Genomic DNA, 17,947 nt, shown 5'->3' with positions numbered 1-17,947 from the left:
TAAATTATGCTCATGATCTTCCCAGTCTTCCCTGCCTTTATGAGCTCACAGCTGAGGTCAGTGGTACACTTTCCAGGTTGGGTTGAACTAGTGTGCTGAAGCATCCCTGGTGTGTTTGCAGGCAGGAGATGTTTTCCTGTAGGTAATCTATAGATCTTTGCTCTTTGCAGTGCAGTTGCTTGGCTAAGAGCAGCATATAATAATAATTGTTGCAGAAGTTGCATTTTCATCAAAGGCGTTGCTTTTTCATCAAGGTGCATTTCCATCAAATATTCTCTGAGCTTCCTTATGTTCTCCTTGTTCGTCTATCTGGAACTCTCCCTTCTTTTGGCTTTTAACTCAGCTATTAGTGTCTTGAGGCAAGGCATTTATTGGATTCCTTGTAGTGGTTTTTTTTTTTACTTTCTACACCTATCTTGATTTGACAATACAAGAAACCTCAGCAATTGCAAGCAAAGTTTAATCTTGTATTGCTGGAGAGAAATCTGATTACTTTTCCTAGAAGCCCTTTTTCCAAAGACTCTCTCTTATTACGTATATTTCTTCAGAAATAACCAGGTCTGCTCAGGCATCATCTTAACCATTAAAAACCTTTCCAACAGCATTAGGTCAAAAAAAAAATTAAGCAAGCATTAAATATATGCTCTCGTTTGACACAGACCTTACGATTCTCAGCCTAGAAATCACTAAACTGTATTTTCTTTCATGGTGAAGGAAGGGAAATGGGATTTTTTTTTTTTTTTTTTACCACATAGGTGTATGGAGTCTTTAGTATCAGAGAAAACTGAGTTTCTGTCTGTCTTCATGAGACAGAAATTTAATAGGAAAACTGAGTCTATTAAGGCTGAATGGAGAAACTCGCTTAATGTCCTCTTTTTCTTCAATGACTAGAGAAAATAACACAGATATTGCTGACTCTTATTCAGGCTTTGCCTGGCACTCCTTGTTGGAAATACTGAGGCTTTCTAGCACATTGCTGATGAAACCTTCTTATCAAAGTGTTCTCATTGTGACATCTTTGATCAGCTGTTACTGTATATCTGCAAGACTGGAGGACAAATAATGTACAACCTGCATTCATTTGATTCTACTTGATTTTTTGAGAGCTACCTAATTAACTTGGGATGTGGGGCAGGCAGAAATCCTTTGACTTCTTTAAAGGTTTATTAGGATTCAGTTTCTCTTTGTTTTGGGTTAAATAGTTTATTGGGCATTGTAAGCTTGGAACAAATGGCAGGCAACCTTATTAGGGAAACTGATTTTGATATATATCCCCAAACCAGGACTGACTGCAATAATGCCTTTCTTATGAAGGATTTTTAAATGGATTACCATAATAAAAGAATGTTCCAGAACAGAAGAATGATGTTCTTGCTGAAGCCTCTTGGAAATTTAGACTTTTTAGATCCCATTGTGAATTCTTCACTCCCATTCAGATTACATGCAGCCCATTTAAGTATCACAGTGGTGATCGTAGAGGAGGAGATCACTTCCACTTGCAGCTATGGGTTAAGAGCAAGCCTACACATGGGAAGGATTTACCGGCCCTGACACAGAGCAATTGCTATTGTCTGTTCTTGTGTGTGGTGCCACCACAGCAGAGAACATCATCAAGTCAACCTGGCAGACTTGAGGTTTTCCAGACAAACCAAGAGCTAATTCCTTTGAAGTTAGTTTGGTGGGCTGTTGATAAAAAGTAGACAGTATGACAGGGACAGTGGAAAATTGTCACCAGTTTTGTTGTTCATCAGCATTTGGTGTGTAATGTGGAGTTTCACAAGATTGTGAAGTCATGCTCCATGTCTTCCAGTTTCTCTAGTTCATTACAAAGACTGGAAACTGGATACTGCTTGCTGGAGTTGGTTATTGCACTGCAATTTGATGAACCCAGATCTCCAGATGCATTATTTTTTTTCCCAGAGCTCTACTGCTGCTAGATAATCCTCTCTCCAGGGTACAAAAGGAGAAGTCAATAACAGACACATTCTGCTAGAAGTTGATGGTCCAATATGTGTTAGATTAATGATAAAATAGCCTTGAGTTCCCTAAGGATACTTGAGCGGGTATATGGAAGTGTCTAAGCAAAATGTCAGATGGTGATCTGGATGTGTTCAAGGAAGGTCATGTGCATTGCCAGCATTAAGTATTTGCTTAGAGAATGGACCTATGTGAGAGGGTGTGACAGTGGGACTACAGCTGTTACTTTGCCATGAGTTGACATTCATTTTGTAAATTAATGAAATCTTTCCTTAATATTATGTCTCTCTTATGAAAACTGTTAATTTTAGGCTAGAGCTGTCCACTCTCCTACGTTAGTACTTTGATATGCCATATGCTCACTAGTCTTGTATGTTTGTTTTTAGTTCATTACTTCTTTTTTTTTCTCCTTTGGACATGAGAGTTCTGCAAGTCTCCCATTCTACTATAAGGTACTTGGAGAGCAGCATGATGTAGGATAGGAAAATTTATCTGTGCATACCTGAAAATGTCTGTTGTGAAATGGAAGTTTCAGCCTATATGGATTAATTTTCTTGATTTTCCTACTAGCAAATATCAAACTTCTCAACCTTACTTATGCTGTGTGCAGTGTTTTAATGAAAATCCCTACATTTGTTTTACTTTCTGTTATGATGGAAAAAGTTTAAGCATTTGGTTCTGAAAGTAAAGCATGATTGATTTTATTTTTTAATTAATATTTCCCCTCTTATCCCCACAAGTGTTCTGCAGTAGGTACCAGTGTTGAACAATACTTGTAAGTTCAAAGTAGTGGTATCTAGTAGGGAAAGCCAAGATGCTGAGGTACTGAGGAGCAGATAGAGGGCTTCTGAGATTCATGTGACAGGATAAGTACTCTGAGAGAAATCCTTGAAGCTGGGACTAGGGTGATCAGAAGGAGATGGAGCACATGTGGAAGTGTCTGGATTAGTATTGAGGTAAACATATTGTCAAAGGGAATAGCAGTAGTAACTGCTGGAGGCTTTCCTTAAGAATTAACTGGACTTGAAGGAGGAAAAATATGGGCATCAGTGACAGAGGGATCTCCATTCACTGAATGAGGACCCATGCAGATGTAAACAGCATGTTTCTGTTTTGAGGCCTTTAGGCAGGTTTGGGAGTGCTGAAGATCTAAGGAATGTAAGATTTGGTTCTTCAGATTACTCAGTTGGCAGCAAGTTTCCCTGTCACTTACTGGAGGAGATTTGAGGTGTGTCTGTGAAACTACATATGGTAGTTCTGTGCATGCCCTGGACTTCTGTCACTGGACCAAAGAGGAAAAAGGCTTTTCAGTTTGGCAGTTTGGAAATTCTGACGTCCTTTGCAAAGGACCCTTTCAAAAATGACTTGAAGATTCTACTTTCTTTGCTAATTTGTCAGTGAATGACTTCTAAAAGGAACTTTGTGCTTGCCTAGACAGATAGCAAAGTAAAATTTAATTTTTTTTTAGTGACCTGTAATACTGTAATTTGGATAGGCTTGATGTTAAAGAGTCTGAGCAGTGGGGTTTTTCTCTTTGTTTTGTAGGAAATGAGAGGTCAGATGACTCTGTTTGGGTTACATGGCAAGACTGTTCCTTGTGTACTTACACTAACATTGTGAAGACATCAGTAATCCATTTGTTTCGATTGCCTTACCTGTGAGATGTTAGAAAAGCTTGAGCACAGATAACACTAACACAAGTGATTGAGTCTACAGCTTGTTTTGTTATTTAACAATGCGGAGAAAATATGCTAAGGTCATGAATTAGTGTGTCCTGTTGAATTCATCCCTAAATTCATCCATTTATCAAATCTAGGGAAAACATAGATTTCATAAGTCATCTTTTCAGCCATGTTTCTTGCCTGTTAAATACTTCTGACAGAAGATGCTGCTGTCTTACTGTGCTCAGGAATTGCTTTAGTAACTTTGATTTTAATTCCTGTACTGTATGTGTGTCCTTTTTTTTTTTTTTTCACAGATGGGAAATACTTTGGTCTGAGGCACCTACAAAGGTGAATGGTCCTCAGGCTCGGCAGTTCACACCTTGTATCAAACAGATAAACTTTCCCACAAACTTAATCCGACTGGAAGTGAACAGCTCTCTTCTGGACTATTACACTGAATTGGATGCAGTAGTACTACATGGTGTGAAAGAGAGGCCTGTGCTTTCACTTAAGACTTCAATGATTGATATGAATGATATAGATGAAGATGAGGATGAAGAAAAGTTTGGCTGTGGAATGGACACCCTTAATAAACAGTTCAGCATTGTTACCCTCAGGGAATGGCCAACTAATGGATATTTTGATAAACTGCCTTATGAGGTAAGAAAAGCATGTTTATGCTCATTAATTGTAATTGTCAAAATTACAAAATGTAATCACAATTGTCTTGATCATTAAGGGTGCAAAGGTGCTTTACAGGGTTTTGGTCAGGATAGTTGCTTTTTCTCAGTTCCTTGCATTCCTTGTGAATCTCCTGCATTTACTGTTTAGGTATGCCTGAATTCTGCAAGTTTGTTTGCTTATGTGGGTGGATGTTAGGTATTTGCATAGTTATTGCCCTCTTCTCAAGAATCTGTGCATTCACACACAGTTTTTACACCAGTTATTCTAGCTCTTGAACTTAGAAGCTTTTAGCAGTTTCCCGATAGGATTTTAGTCCTCATGCTTGACAAAGAAAATATATAGAAGATATATGAAAAGATTCAGTCGACACCTGGAAGTGGAAATAGTTTGTAATAGGCTAAAAGTTTGTTTTCCTGTTCCTTGTCTTACAAAACTTACAGAGCTTTGTTCTTGAAAGTTCCATAATATTTTTATATTATTAATAAATGAGCCTTTTCCATCCAGCTAAGTTGTGAATTGTGGTGCAGGTTAAGTATCGTATAGCTGGACTTCTGCACACTGTCTTCTTTTTATGCTTGCTACTTTCTGTTCTATCATTAGCAGAGAAAACAGTTGTGAATAAACTCCTTTCAGATCCCCTGACAGTTGCAAGTGTGCTCAGAGTCTGTAGATGAGAATTTTCTTTCCTCTAATTTCCAGTATAATGAAGTTGTGGAATACGATTGTTGAATACCATGTGCCAGCCAGGCAATTCTCAGTGGGGTGTAGCTGTTTATGGAGGCTGGTACCCTGACTGGAGTAAGAATTGAGAGACGAAACAATTACCTTCACCTCTCCTGAAATAAACTGCTGGCACATAGTGGAAAGGAGCCTTTACTTACTGGTCAGACCTTTGGACTTGGTCAGAGACAAGATTATTCCTGCTCTTCAGTGTGCTGCAGTCTGGCAGAGGCAGCAAGTGTTCATTTACTGTGGTAACTCCGCAAATGCTCAGAGTGCTTGTGGCTTTAACCAGACTTGCTTTGGAAAGGGAAGGGAGTGTGGTGAGGTGCTGCCACTGATGGAAGGGTGCCTGCAGAAATACCTGATCTAATCAAATAGTATTTTGGTCTTACCACATCTTTTGACTCTAAGTACCCCAGTTTGACACATGAAGGCCATGGTTGGGTGACCATGTACCCTAGTAGCCTGCAGAAATTTGCTGTGCTTGTAAAGACAAAAGAGTGAGGAAGAGAATGTAACATTTCTTACCTGTCTTCTCTTGAAACTTCTCTTGAAACGAAACCTCTTGAGTTTGGTTTGGGATTTTTTTGTTGTTGATGCAGTGGAATAATAAATGAGGTAGTGGTGGGGGATTTTTTTGGTTTTTTTTGTTTGTTTGTTTTGGATTGTTTGTTTGGTTTTTCCCTGGAGTCCACATAGTGTTTAACATATTTTACTTTTGGTGCTTACATAGCAGTACTGAAGTAAAGAAAGTACTTTGCATATTTGTTTGAAAGTTTGAAAACATGTTGGTCTAAGTAATTCAAAGAAATTATTGTAGATAAAGCTTTATTTAAATGTAGGAATTTTTCTTGTTTGAAAAGGCTGGATAAATTGACTTCTAGTATAGTAGAATATCAGGGAGATTAATCAATCTCTTTTCTGTTCCATGTGATCACAGAATCATGAAGGTTGGAAAAGACCTCCAAGATCATTGAATCCAACCATAAATGGTTGATTACACATATTAAAATTTTAATTTAGAAAGTATTTGTGTAGTCTTGTTACTCCTATGAACTTCTGTCTCCATGTACTTTATTGTGTTTTTCTGCTCTCCTGTTTGTCTACCAGCTTCCTTTTTTATCCATTTTTTAGCATGTTTGGGTTCATGAATAAATTTACATGGTCTATCAATACCAAGAACATTTCTTTTTTCTTCTGCTTTGATTTAAAGAAACTAAAAATATGGGTGGAATATTCATCAGAAAACTATAAAAGACTATTTCTGGACTGGTTTTGTGACAGCAGAAATCCCAGTTTCCTACTTTGTAGTCCAGCTGGAAGGGTTGGGCATCAGAACAACAAAAATGTTTTCCTTGGTAGTGTGACAGTTTTTTATCACACTGGATATGGGAGCCGTACTCTGCATGCTGTACTTAAGGCTGACAAATGTCAGATTTTTATGGGAAGTGTTCAAACTATGGATGAAGTAAGGCGATTGCTGACTCCTTCCAGTTTTGATTGATACATTACATGAAAAATTGTATCTTTTCTGTAGGTGTATATTGATTGTCAATGTGTAACTGTCCTAAGTCTTCACGCACATGCCTATTCCTTATTTGAGCTGTTTGAAGCTTTTTCATACTACCCTCTGTAATTCACAAAATACACAAGCTGAGTTGGTTGTGCTAAGTAGACAGTAGCTCCTCCAGCCTTTTTTTTTTTTTTGCCTTTGTTGTCTTTCTGAAACTTCCATAGACTATCCTTTCATAGAGTCTGGTGTTCTTGAAAATGGCATTAGGAATGGCTTGCTGCATCGTGAGCTCTAAAGACATTGTAAAATTGCTTCTGTCTAAAAAAGAGAAAAATGCTCAACTTCCCAGGGCACAGACTTCTGTAGAAGAAAGTGTAAATTTTTGGATGACCTAGGTGAGAGAGTTTTCCTTCCCTAATCTTGGATGGTGTTAACCAGCCCTTAGTAGCTGTGAAGTACTTGTACTATCTCTTCTCCAGAACTACCTTAAAATGGAGGAAGGATTTTAGAGGAGACACTTCATGTCCTTGTCTTTCTTCCCAGTTCATTGACTAGCTTGTGCTGCTTGTAAAGTGGAAGGAGTAAGGCCTTAGTCTTAGTTGGCTTTGCAGGAATACTTGAGGCCTGAAGGCCTGAAGAAATTCAAAGCTGTTGGGAAAGCTGAGGAATACCTGCCACAGCATACATGTTGTGCAGTTTGAGACTCACCAAGATGTGCTGGCTACCAAAAACCCAGCTTATTTTTCTCCAGAAAGGAAAGTCAGGACACTCTGCATGCTCCAGTCCAAAGTATAGTTTTTATAAAAATTTTGGTATAGAAAGATATAAATGACATCTTTGTCATTCCTTGAAGCTGATTTTTCAAAAACTGCCTACGAGATTTATGAGCTGTTGGTGTCTGCTGGTGTTCACATGCACTGTCAAATGTGTGTGCATTTGCTGGTGCAAGTCACGCTGTTGTAGGACCAGAGATGTGTGTTTTCTTAAACTATGCTGAGAAAGCCCTAGAATACCTTCTTCTTCCTAGCTTTTCTCTTTGCCTCTTTGTGCACATATCCTTTGTCCTTTACCTGAGCATGTTTTAATATCAGTTCTAATTAAATGGATTCTAAGCTGTAGCTCCTCTAGCTGCAGAGTAAAAAAATTGCAAGTCGTTCATTTGTCTGTTTCTGAATGAGTGGTTTGCATAGGCCAGTGTATTTTTTTATTGGAAAACAATTTCATCTTCATGCGCAAGAACTGAAAAAGGGAATTTGTCGAAAGTACAGCTATTGTAGGTTTGACCAGCATCCAGGCATTCTTTTCTGAGCAAACCAAGTTGTGCATTATTGTGCTCTACCACAAGTAGTGTTTTATTAGGTACAAATGGTTGTTCCTTGCTGTTATTCAGCAAAAAAGCTTAAAAAAGTTAGATAAACTTTTGGTTCAATAAGCATTATTAGAAACTACACCATTGGTAAAGTTTTGCCCCCTCTACTGAAGTGTGGAAATTCTTTCGGGGCTTATAAGCAAACTTTGCAGTGGGTGAGATGCTTTTTTTTTGTTTGTTTGTTTTTTTCTTTTTTTTTAAGATGTTATATTTTTTTAGTTGTTAGTTCAAAAAATATGCATGTATGTGAGATGCTGTAATCAGGGACTGCAATGATCTTAAAAATATGGACTGGGTATGAATCAGGATCCTTTTTGTGCTCAGCACACAATGATTTTGTGTACTATTGTTTGTGGAATTGTGGGGAATTATGATTTGGAAACCTTTGGTTTTGGAGGTGTTCACTGCAGTTGGCATTGATCTTGCCACATGTTTAAAGCTGGCATGTGCCATGTTTGCCCTGGAAATGGGAGAGGGAGTACTTTTGTACTTTTAGTCCATCATAGCCTAAAAAGGCAATCAGTGTTGTAAATTATATTTTGTTTTCCTCTTTCTATTGGTTTTTCTAATTAACTCTGTTTTTTACTGATTGATTTATAAAAAAGTGTGAAATAATAATGATTGTCATAATTTTTCATAAAAGCACAGTAAAAACTGTTGTTTGTGAGAAACTGCATAATGAAATTAGCTTTCAAAGCGGATACTCAGTTCTGTAGCATTCTTGGAATCACCACGAGCACAGCATAGCTGTGTACAGCACATCATGTCACATACTCATTATGGTATCAAATTGTACTTTATGCTAGGATACATAGACATAAAAAGCATGTTCCTGACAGACACCAGACTCCAGGCTAATGGTGATTAATGGTTATTAGCCTGCATGTTTCGAACTTGTTATTTTTGTTTAACCAAAAGCCAGGAAAAAGCACTTTATAATACAATGTCATAGGAGTGACATTTTGTTGTGTGTTTTCATTCTAGGTATTATGAAGTAATATAATTTCAGTCAAAAATAAAGATGGATTTTTTTGATTGAGACATAAGAGATTTCATCTCAGGTGTGGAAAGACATCCTGCGTGTTACAAAACACTCACTGAAGTCATCAATGAGTGTAAAGGCACATTGTTCAGTCATTTATAGTTTCATTCACCATTCTCTGTATTGCTCAGAAGTTACAAAATAACTTTTTTCTCATTGAATGAAATTTGTGTTACTTTGCTTTTATCAGACATTATTATGTTACATTAATTGTAGACATAAATTCTGCTGATTGTGCAGCCTCTGCTGAGCTTTCAGCTCTAGAAAACTTAGTAAGTAACCATGGGAGAAAAATCGGAGGGAAAAGGCATTAATAAATTAGATATTTAGCTGACTTCTGTAGTGTGGATTAGCTGAAAGTTTGTGAAATAGTTTGAAGCTGTCTTTCAGAATATCGAAAATTATTTCAAGTGGACTCAGATACAGAAGTGGTCTCAGAAAAACAGGTATATGTTTAGGTATCTGCTATTAGAATGACAAACAAAACTGTTTTAGACAAGTTTAAAGCTTAATTATGGGACTGAGCTGAGCAAAAATCAAGCTACTAACTTGGGATTATGTCTTTGTTAGCTCCTAGTTATTTTGGATATTCTAGGTTCCAAAATGTCAACAAGTTCCTAAATGTCAGTTGGGTGCAAACATTTCTGATTATAATATAACTGCAGTTATTGTATGTGTGTGTGTGTATATATATATATATATAAAATTATATAATGCTGTTACATTGAAATGTCCGTGCAGGTCCTCTGCATCAATCTGAGTAAGAGTTCCAGACACCTGCAGAGACAAAAGCCTGGGCTATTTTTAGGGAAAAGGACAAGCAAAGAGAGGAGAACACGAAAGGCTTGAAATCAAGCATGAAAAAAGCTGGAGTGTATCAGACACTGTATTTTTGCATTGCAGTTGAACTACAAGTTTTTAAGAGATGTAGATCTGTTGGAAATCTAAATACTAAATCTGGAGCTGAGTAGGAAGTAACATTCTCCATTTTGCAGGAAGTTGAATTGTTTTGTTGTTCCAAAAATGAAGGGGGGAGGTGGAAAGTAGCTGCATAATAAACTGGTGCATTGGAAGTACAATCTGTTTGGATCTCAAAAAAGCTCCATTTTCATTTTACGTCACAGATTTTATTCTTATTTTTGGCGGATTTGTCTTATGAATCCTTCTAAGACATTAAAATGAAACATGTTGGTATTTGGAAAGGTCCACAGGATTCTCTTCAGTTTAAGTTGATTCGTGAGTTGTTGTGGTTTTTGTAATTTACACTGATTCATTTCAGCGAGTTACTGTTTCCCATTCTGCTTGAAAACAGTCAATTTTAGTTATATAACTTGAGTGCAGGTACTTATATCTGCTAGAGACAGCTCTGGTAAAGTAAACATTAATTTTTAGATTTCACTTTTTGAGTGCATTTTCTCTCAGTTCCTAAGCCAAAGGAGATTTATTTATTTTGTTGGGCATTTTTGTTATTTCCTAAAGCGAGTATTTATGTCTGTGTGCGTGTTGATCTTTCCTTAGAAAGGAAAACAGAGTGTGATAGGAAGGAAGGAATATTTCTTACCTTCTGAGTGTGACATAAGTCATTACAAAAGCATTTACAGTGATGGCAGTCAGAAAGGCTGGTGATTATTCTGAAGCTGAGATGATTCAACTGATACAGTTAAAAAGGGGTTTTTGCCTTTCAGATTTGACTCTGGTGTAGAACAAAAATGCTCTCGAGGTATTACAGCAATGAAGACATTGTAAAAGGAGATCTGATTATGTTGAATTTTTTACCTGGTTGCATAGTCCAGAGGAGAGGATATAATATGGAAGACAAAACACTGATTTTTAAAGCAGAGAGAAGAGGAATAAATCTGAAATTGGTTCAGGGTGTGGGAAAACTGGGACATGGTATGGTTTTTTCATGTACTTTGCAAATATTTCCCATCTTAAAAACCAAATATGGAGAGGAAGGAGGATGCCAGTTCTGTTTTCTGCTCAGTGAAAGAGCAGACTTAGTGAAAGGACATATATAAACATAGTGTTTACATATATATCACTCTTTAAATTTGCATGGGTAAAGAAACTTCTAATTTGAAAGCTTCCTGTCCCTTTCATATGCTGGTCTGCTTTTTCCTTTCTTGTTTAGCATGTTGTCAAATTGAGAAGCCAGTGCAGTTCTATTTAATAGTTAATCAATGATTGATTTGAGAAGTTACTTTTAAGTAAAAGGTTTTGCTTTCTTTGAAGTTAGAACATATTTTCTTATTCCTTTGCAGTTTTCCCTTATGTTTTAAGTGCCATATGACCATCTGTGACTTTTTTTTCCTGTTTTTAATGTAGCTCATCCAGTTGATTTTGAGTCACCTTACAGTACCAGACCTGTGTAGACTAGCACAAACTTGTAAGCTACTGTATCAACATTGCTGTGATCCTCTACAATACATTCATCTCAGTTTACAACCTTACTGGGCGAGGATTAATGACACATCCCTGGAGTACCTACAGTCTCGCTGCACTCTCATCCAGTGGCTGAATTTATCTTGGACTGGAAACAGGGGAGCCATCTCTGTTTCTGGATTTAGCAGGTCAGTGTTAAATGTACAGAAATGTTTTGACAAACTCTGTTTGCAGAGCTGCTGCATGGTAGTTTCGCTAAGTATTTGAAACTTTGTTATAAAGGCAAGTAATGTCTTGGATTTACTATAAAGGGTGTGATTGCTATGACGTAGAGAAAAGGAGCAGCTAAAACAGTAAGAGATACTAAGTATAGCAGCAGAAGTCCATTGCAATCTGTACAGTCTGCATGTTACAAGCTGCTTGTGACTGAAAGACTTCTTCCAGGGGGAGCAGTGTTTTGCTTTCTTCTGGGCTTCTGAAACACTCAGCTAGAACTGAGCTGTCAAAAATCCATCTCGCAAGGAAAATGTTTGTGGTTGTTCTTTGTACAGATGAGTCATCAGTAGGACTGTATTAGAATGGCTGCAGTAATAAACTGATTGCATGCTCACATGGTATGAGCCGAGTAATCACTGGAGTCCAATGTAAATGCAAATATTTTCATAAAAATGATTTAAAACATTAGCCCTGTTGGAAAACAGGGGGGTTGCATGTGCATATTCCAATGAGCTGAAAATATGGCTGTGCTGTAGGTCATTAAAATAGCAAATTTGCAGGGATTCTTCTCTGTATAACAGCCATGTTCTCTGCTTTCTTAAGATATCATTTCTTGCTTCTTTGCTCATTTGCATTAGTTAAACAGCTTCTATCAATGCATTTCATTTAAGCGAAAGTTGCTGCTTCAACTAAAGGGTAATCAGCAATGGCAGGTGAAAGCAGAAACTGACTGATAAGAAACAGACATGTTTAATATATCTGAAAAAGTTGTCTTAACTCTCATTTGTTTTCTGAATAAAAAGTTTAAATCAAGTATGCAGACATTTTCTTTCCTTTCATGCCTAAATTCCTTACCTGAGGAAGTAAAATATTTTGAAGAAATACGTTGTCAAGATGGGAATGTCACTTCTGTTTTTCCAGACCCTCCAGTATAATGCAATAACCCTATGCATATTTGTGCTTATTAGTAGAAAGAGAAAACAGACATTGGCTAGTTGTTGAATTGGGTACAAAAATTTCTCCTAAGTTTGGATTTCATGTTAGATACGTTATGCAGAGGATAAATGCACACACTTTAATTGAGAATTCAGCTCTGAAATCATGAAGTGCCTGTTTTCTGATGCTTAGCTATTAAGTCTGTCTTTTGAAAACATAACATACGTGCATCTTTGTGGCAACTTTCTTTCATTTCCATTAATTCTTTTTTTTTTGGCATCTAGTACTGCTAAAAATCCTTTTAGTCTTGGAAGAAATTAATGCCAAATTCAGACATAAACTTTACAGTTTCTGGCATTTCTGAATTCCACTTAGTTGAAAATGACTTTATTATTACTAATTTTTTTTTCACTTCAGTGCTGAACTACAAGTAACATTTATGTGTATACAGCATTTTAAAATAATAAATATTCATTATTTGACCATTAATAATCTGTGAGTAAATATTTTCAGTGTATATTTGTTTTAAGGGATTATATTTATTTGTAACAAAGGGGAAAAAAGTTTTTTGACACTGATGCAATTCTGAAGTTATCTTAGTTTTAGGAAAAAATATTTCTCGGAAGAGATGAATGCAGTCTGGGAATGGGAGATGCAGTTCAGTTGTAAATTTTAGAAGCAAAGTTATAAGCTAAATAATTTTCATGTCTAAACTGTGCTTATTTTCCCTTCTGAAACAAAAATTCTCCACTGTAACTAGGTCTGGCTTTAAACTTTTTTCTACTACAGAAAAAAATTTGCAACTCTTTGTTCTGTAGAAGTCTTTTTTAGTAAAATTTCCCCAACATAACTTTTTCTTTTGGCAATCTTTACCAGCATATTTGTCAAATTTGCTGGCCCCCAGGAGAAGAAAATTTGCTGCTCATTTGCTATGAAAGTATCTACTAATAGAGGATACTTACTAGAACAAGAGTTTCTTTTCAAAAGCGTTAATCTAACTCTTGTTGAAAAAGGAGCTTCCTGGTAAGAGATATTGTTCCTTGACAGAAAAATCTGTTAATAAATGCTTTAGTTCTATTGCCCTGGTTGTCATTAAGATATCACCAGCCTGGGGATATTACAGCATCCAGGACACATAATCAAGAATTCACACCATTTTTCCTTTGTCCCAAAGCAGGACACTTATATTTTTGCATTTTTCTCAGCATTTGGAGTTACAGTTGGCACTGTTGAATTCAAAACTGGTGGAGTTGGTTTAATTCTTACAGTTGTACAGTTTAAGTTATGATTTCTACAAGTTGGGGTATGTTTAAATGATACTCATGCTTAAATCTTATTTTGGAAAATATCTTTCAAAAATGTTTCTATCTGTATTTTCTTAAGACAGTCTTAAAACTTAGTAGCTTGTGTAAATTTTTTATTTTAAAATGTTCATATGTGCATGAAATTATTGAAAATAGTAAGAAATTATTGGAAATATATATTTTTAAAATGTATTAAAGTGAAAAAAATTAAGAGTAATTTAAGAAATGTGACTGGAGCAAACACTGTATTTCATGAGAAGACAGAATGCTTCAGGCATATGAACATCCTGAGGCAAAGCTGAAGGTATTTTAACTTATTGATAACATCTACTCCTTAGGGCTAGAAATTACTATAATAAATTTTTCATTTCAGCATATAATATAAATTAACTAAACTTTATATTAGATTGGACTAAAAGTGTACAAAAAAAGTGAAAGGAGTATCTGAGCAGTCTCAGGAGTCTGAAATGCAAAATGACAGGGTATATAAGCAAAGATTTCACAGCAAGCATTACATAAGCAGCACTGCATTTCTTGGCTTTAGAGGTCTGGTGAATCTCTTCATGCCAGGGGGGAATATCAGTGTGGGAGGATAGGACTTAAATAGGAAGAGTGAGGGGAGTTGATTGGAGGTGTACTAAATACTGAGGTGCTGAATAAATGCTCTGAGGTTTAAACAGCTCAAGGACAATGACAGTTTAAAAACAGAGTTCTGCATGCAGGTTTCCTTGGATCACTGATAATGTCATTAACTTGTATAAACTCTTCTGCTTTAAATATATGAGGAATTAGGATTTTTATTTATGTCTGACATTTTACACTGTGAAAAAGAATTAATAGTGTTTTATTTTCAGGCAAGTGATGCAGTATTTGCATGTCAAGCACATCCAGGAATATTTCTTTAACAGTTTTGTTGTTCACGTTTGAAGGCTTTCATTGACTTTAGTCAATGTGTGTTTTGACAATGTTCAATTTGGTGAGGCTTTGCTATGAGTCAAACTACCAGGAAGGTCAGAGAAATTACTGAAATGTGCATCAAATAGTCACAGAAAATAGGAGTAATGTGTGACTTCACAGGGATTCTCAATTTAAAAATCAGGTCTGTCCCTTGCTTTAATTTCCAGAGGTTTTTAGTAAAACTAGGGTTGGCTGTAGCTGAGAGTAAGGTATAATGTTTGTTTTGCATGTTTGTCTTGAAATAGTTTAATCTGTGTTGAGAAAAACACAAGATCAGATACTTAATATTCTTCCTACTTACATGCCATGTTTTAGGATTTGCTTACCAAAAAGGTGTAATACATGCTAGAGTAGAAAATAACATTGTACCAATTAGAATAGCTAGAGCAAGGGAAAGTGACTTAATTTTAAAACCAAATTACTTCCAAAAGTCTCACTCTCAAGCATGAATACTTGCATGCACCAAGAGAACCAAGATATGTGTCCAAATAAATTTGTCCAGCATGTGGTCTCACCGTCCTGTGCTGCTCCTGTCCTTCATCTCCTAAGCCATGTGCCCTGAGAAACTGTGTGCACAAACGTTCACGGATGTCGGTGACCTGCTAATCTGACTTCCACCAACACACACCTCTCCACCAGCCCTTGTATTGCCATTTGTTCTTTCTCCTGCTTCTACACCTCTGTGTACCCAGTTGTTCTCCACTCATACCAACCTTAACACTTTTGTTACAATTACCCGTGCTAAATGCTGCTGCTGTCATGTAATGTGGCAGTCTTGAAAGGAAAAGCATCACTGTGAATTTAAAAATACATGAACAAGAAGGATATTAAAATGTAATTCCACAAACCATTTTATTAAATGCAAGACTGTAATTGTAAAACAAAAAGTCCTCTGTGAGCGTGTGCAAGTAATATAGATAGAACTAAATAAGAAAGAGGGGACCTCAAGATCTTGGAAGTGAAATGAGAAAGAATAAAATCCAAGTGGATTTTGACATTTTTCTTATCTGGTGGCAGGCTCTGGAAGCAGAAGACCTGAGTAACTGGAGGGAGCATGTAGTTGGCTTGAAGCAAACAGAAATGGTAGTTTTTATAAAATACTGATTCTAGGAGGCTGATACCAAGGAAGGCATGGCAAATGGGGCAGTGTTATATCTGTCAAGTAGGAGAGGTAACATGCCTAGCGTGGATGCTGATGTTAGGTAACACTGCAAGGGAAGGTGCTAAAGAAAAAGTTCTGTCCAACCCTGTGTTGTTCACAAATGGAAGTTGCTTGCCTTTTCCACCCTCCCCCTTGGATACCAAATTCAAATATATGTCAATGAGTACAAAATCAGTGCTGAAGATTTTAACTGAAAAAAAATTTGGTAAAAACAGCATGATAGAAAGCTGTTGTGTTAATTGCACTGAAGGAATATAAAACTAGGTAGCTAATTGTGTTCGTGGAGGATGAATACACGAAAGAGAACAGGACTGTGATCCCTGCTTGTTGAAGAGTTTTCAGTAACTTTGAACTGGGGAGTATAGAGTAAGTGAGGATCATTAAGCTAACAGTGAAGTGTAGGTTCTGGGTCCAGTGCAGTTCCACCAGAAACCACTGGAGCAAATGTGATGTGTTCAGTATCTGCATAAGCACATGTCTAAAGGTATTTTGAGAATTTTGTTTGGGGGGTCTTATATTCTGACATGAAGAGTACTCTCTCTTGTACCTTGGATTTTAATTTTGTATCATGAGATATGCTTATGATGCAGACATAAATTACAAGATTGGAAATTGTTAGTGGGCTAAGTGACCCTGTGATCATGATGGGTTTAACATCACCATGAGCAAATATCATCCTGCCTGCTAATAAATATGTTTGATGTTTCAGAAAAACTTCACTAGGACTTATTCATTGCCAAAAGCTGAAGGGGTTGAAAATAAGCAGCAGTTCTTGACAGTAGGCAGAAGGTGATAGAAAGTGAGATTCCTTACAACAATCCCCTCCCCCCAGGAAAATAAATCAGCCCCCCCAACCCAAAAACCGAAAAAAACCAAAACTGAATAACTAAAAAGGCTGAAATACTGTTGTCTAGAGTGAGGATAAACTTCAAGGGAAAGGCCCAATCCAGTGTTTAGCAAAAGAAATGCACATTATTCTAGGTTGTTTAGTCATATTTTATAATAAACATGAAGGGATGAAGAGAAATCACTTCAGAAATGGTGTGTATAAAATATTGATAATAAAAGGAAAACTAAGGGGATGGATGACTGCAGAACAGAGGAGAGACTGAGAACAGGAACCAGTCAATCCTCAGTGATTAAAGGAGAGGTATGTGAAGAAATTTTGATTTGGGTAGAAGGTGCTTTTTTGGGTGTTGTTTGTTTTCAAATTAGCTAAATCGAGCCAGTCAGTCAGATACTGTTAAGTCTGAGAAGTATGAAGACCATACCACGTTTGTTTTGAAAGCATGAGAACTCATATTCTACCTTGCCATATGGCTCTACGTGGAGATCCATGTAGAAAGTAGCAAAAACCTCTGTACTGAGCAGTCTGTTTAATGCAAACAAAGATCACAGTGTCCCCATCATTCAGAGGACTGTGCACTTCTGCCTGATGTTCTCTGCCCTGTGCTGGTTGGTGACTTCCTCAGATTCCTCCTTCTGTTCCTGTTCCTCTCTTTCCTACGTGCATGTCTGCTCATTCTTGTACCCTGCTGCATATTCCTTATCCCCCTCTTGTTTCTGTTTCATGTCTCTTAAATAACCTTTTCCAACAAGGCAGCAAAGCCATGAAGGGCAATGCTTGTTGCTGTCACTGTGTTTGCTCTCTGCCTGTGTTTTTCAAGTGTAATGAGTTTAAATAAAACGTTATGAGGATAATAACTCCTCAAGCTGGTGAGCCTGGAGTTCTTCTCCAAGTCTAGGGGGTTAACTGAGTGTTTCCCTGACCTGGTAATGTTAACTTTTAATAGTCCTAGAAAGAGAAAAGCATTGATCTCTACTAACATTTATAACAGCCAAGCCCTGTTAAACTATATGGCAGTTAAACTAACATCCATTATTATAATGGAGTAATTCATAAAATATTTATTTGTTAGCAAATTAAAAGGTAGAGGTATAATAAGTGGTGACTGACAAAGTTTTATGGAAAATTACCATCATTCAAACAAACCTGATAATTTGTTAATGAAAGAAGC

General features: G+C 36.8%; 1 protein-coding gene across 1 annotated transcript in view; it reads left to right on the top strand.

Annotated features, from left to right (window-relative positions):
• FBXL4 (F-box and leucine rich repeat protein 4) overlaps positions 1-17,947 on the top strand; it is a 61,622-nt gene that overhangs the window by 12,732 nt on the left and 30,943 nt on the right. Inside the window, exons 4-5 of the mRNA XM_048296892.1 lie at positions 3,956-4,301; positions 11,298-11,542. Of these exons, the coding sequence (XP_048152849.1) occupies positions 3,956-4,301; positions 11,298-11,542 (591 nt within the window). The remainder of the gene's footprint in view (positions 1-3,955; positions 4,302-11,297; positions 11,543-17,947) is intronic.

The sequence above is a fragment of the Corvus hawaiiensis genome, chromosome 3 (assembly GCF_020740725.1).
Source record: "Corvus hawaiiensis isolate bCorHaw1 chromosome 3, bCorHaw1.pri.cur, whole genome shotgun sequence".
Classification (NCBI taxonomy): domain Eukaryota; kingdom Metazoa; phylum Chordata; class Aves; order Passeriformes; family Corvidae; genus Corvus; species Corvus hawaiiensis.
The sequence above is the reverse complement of the archived record's forward strand: the minus strand, read 5'-3'. Positions and strand labels throughout refer to the sequence as shown.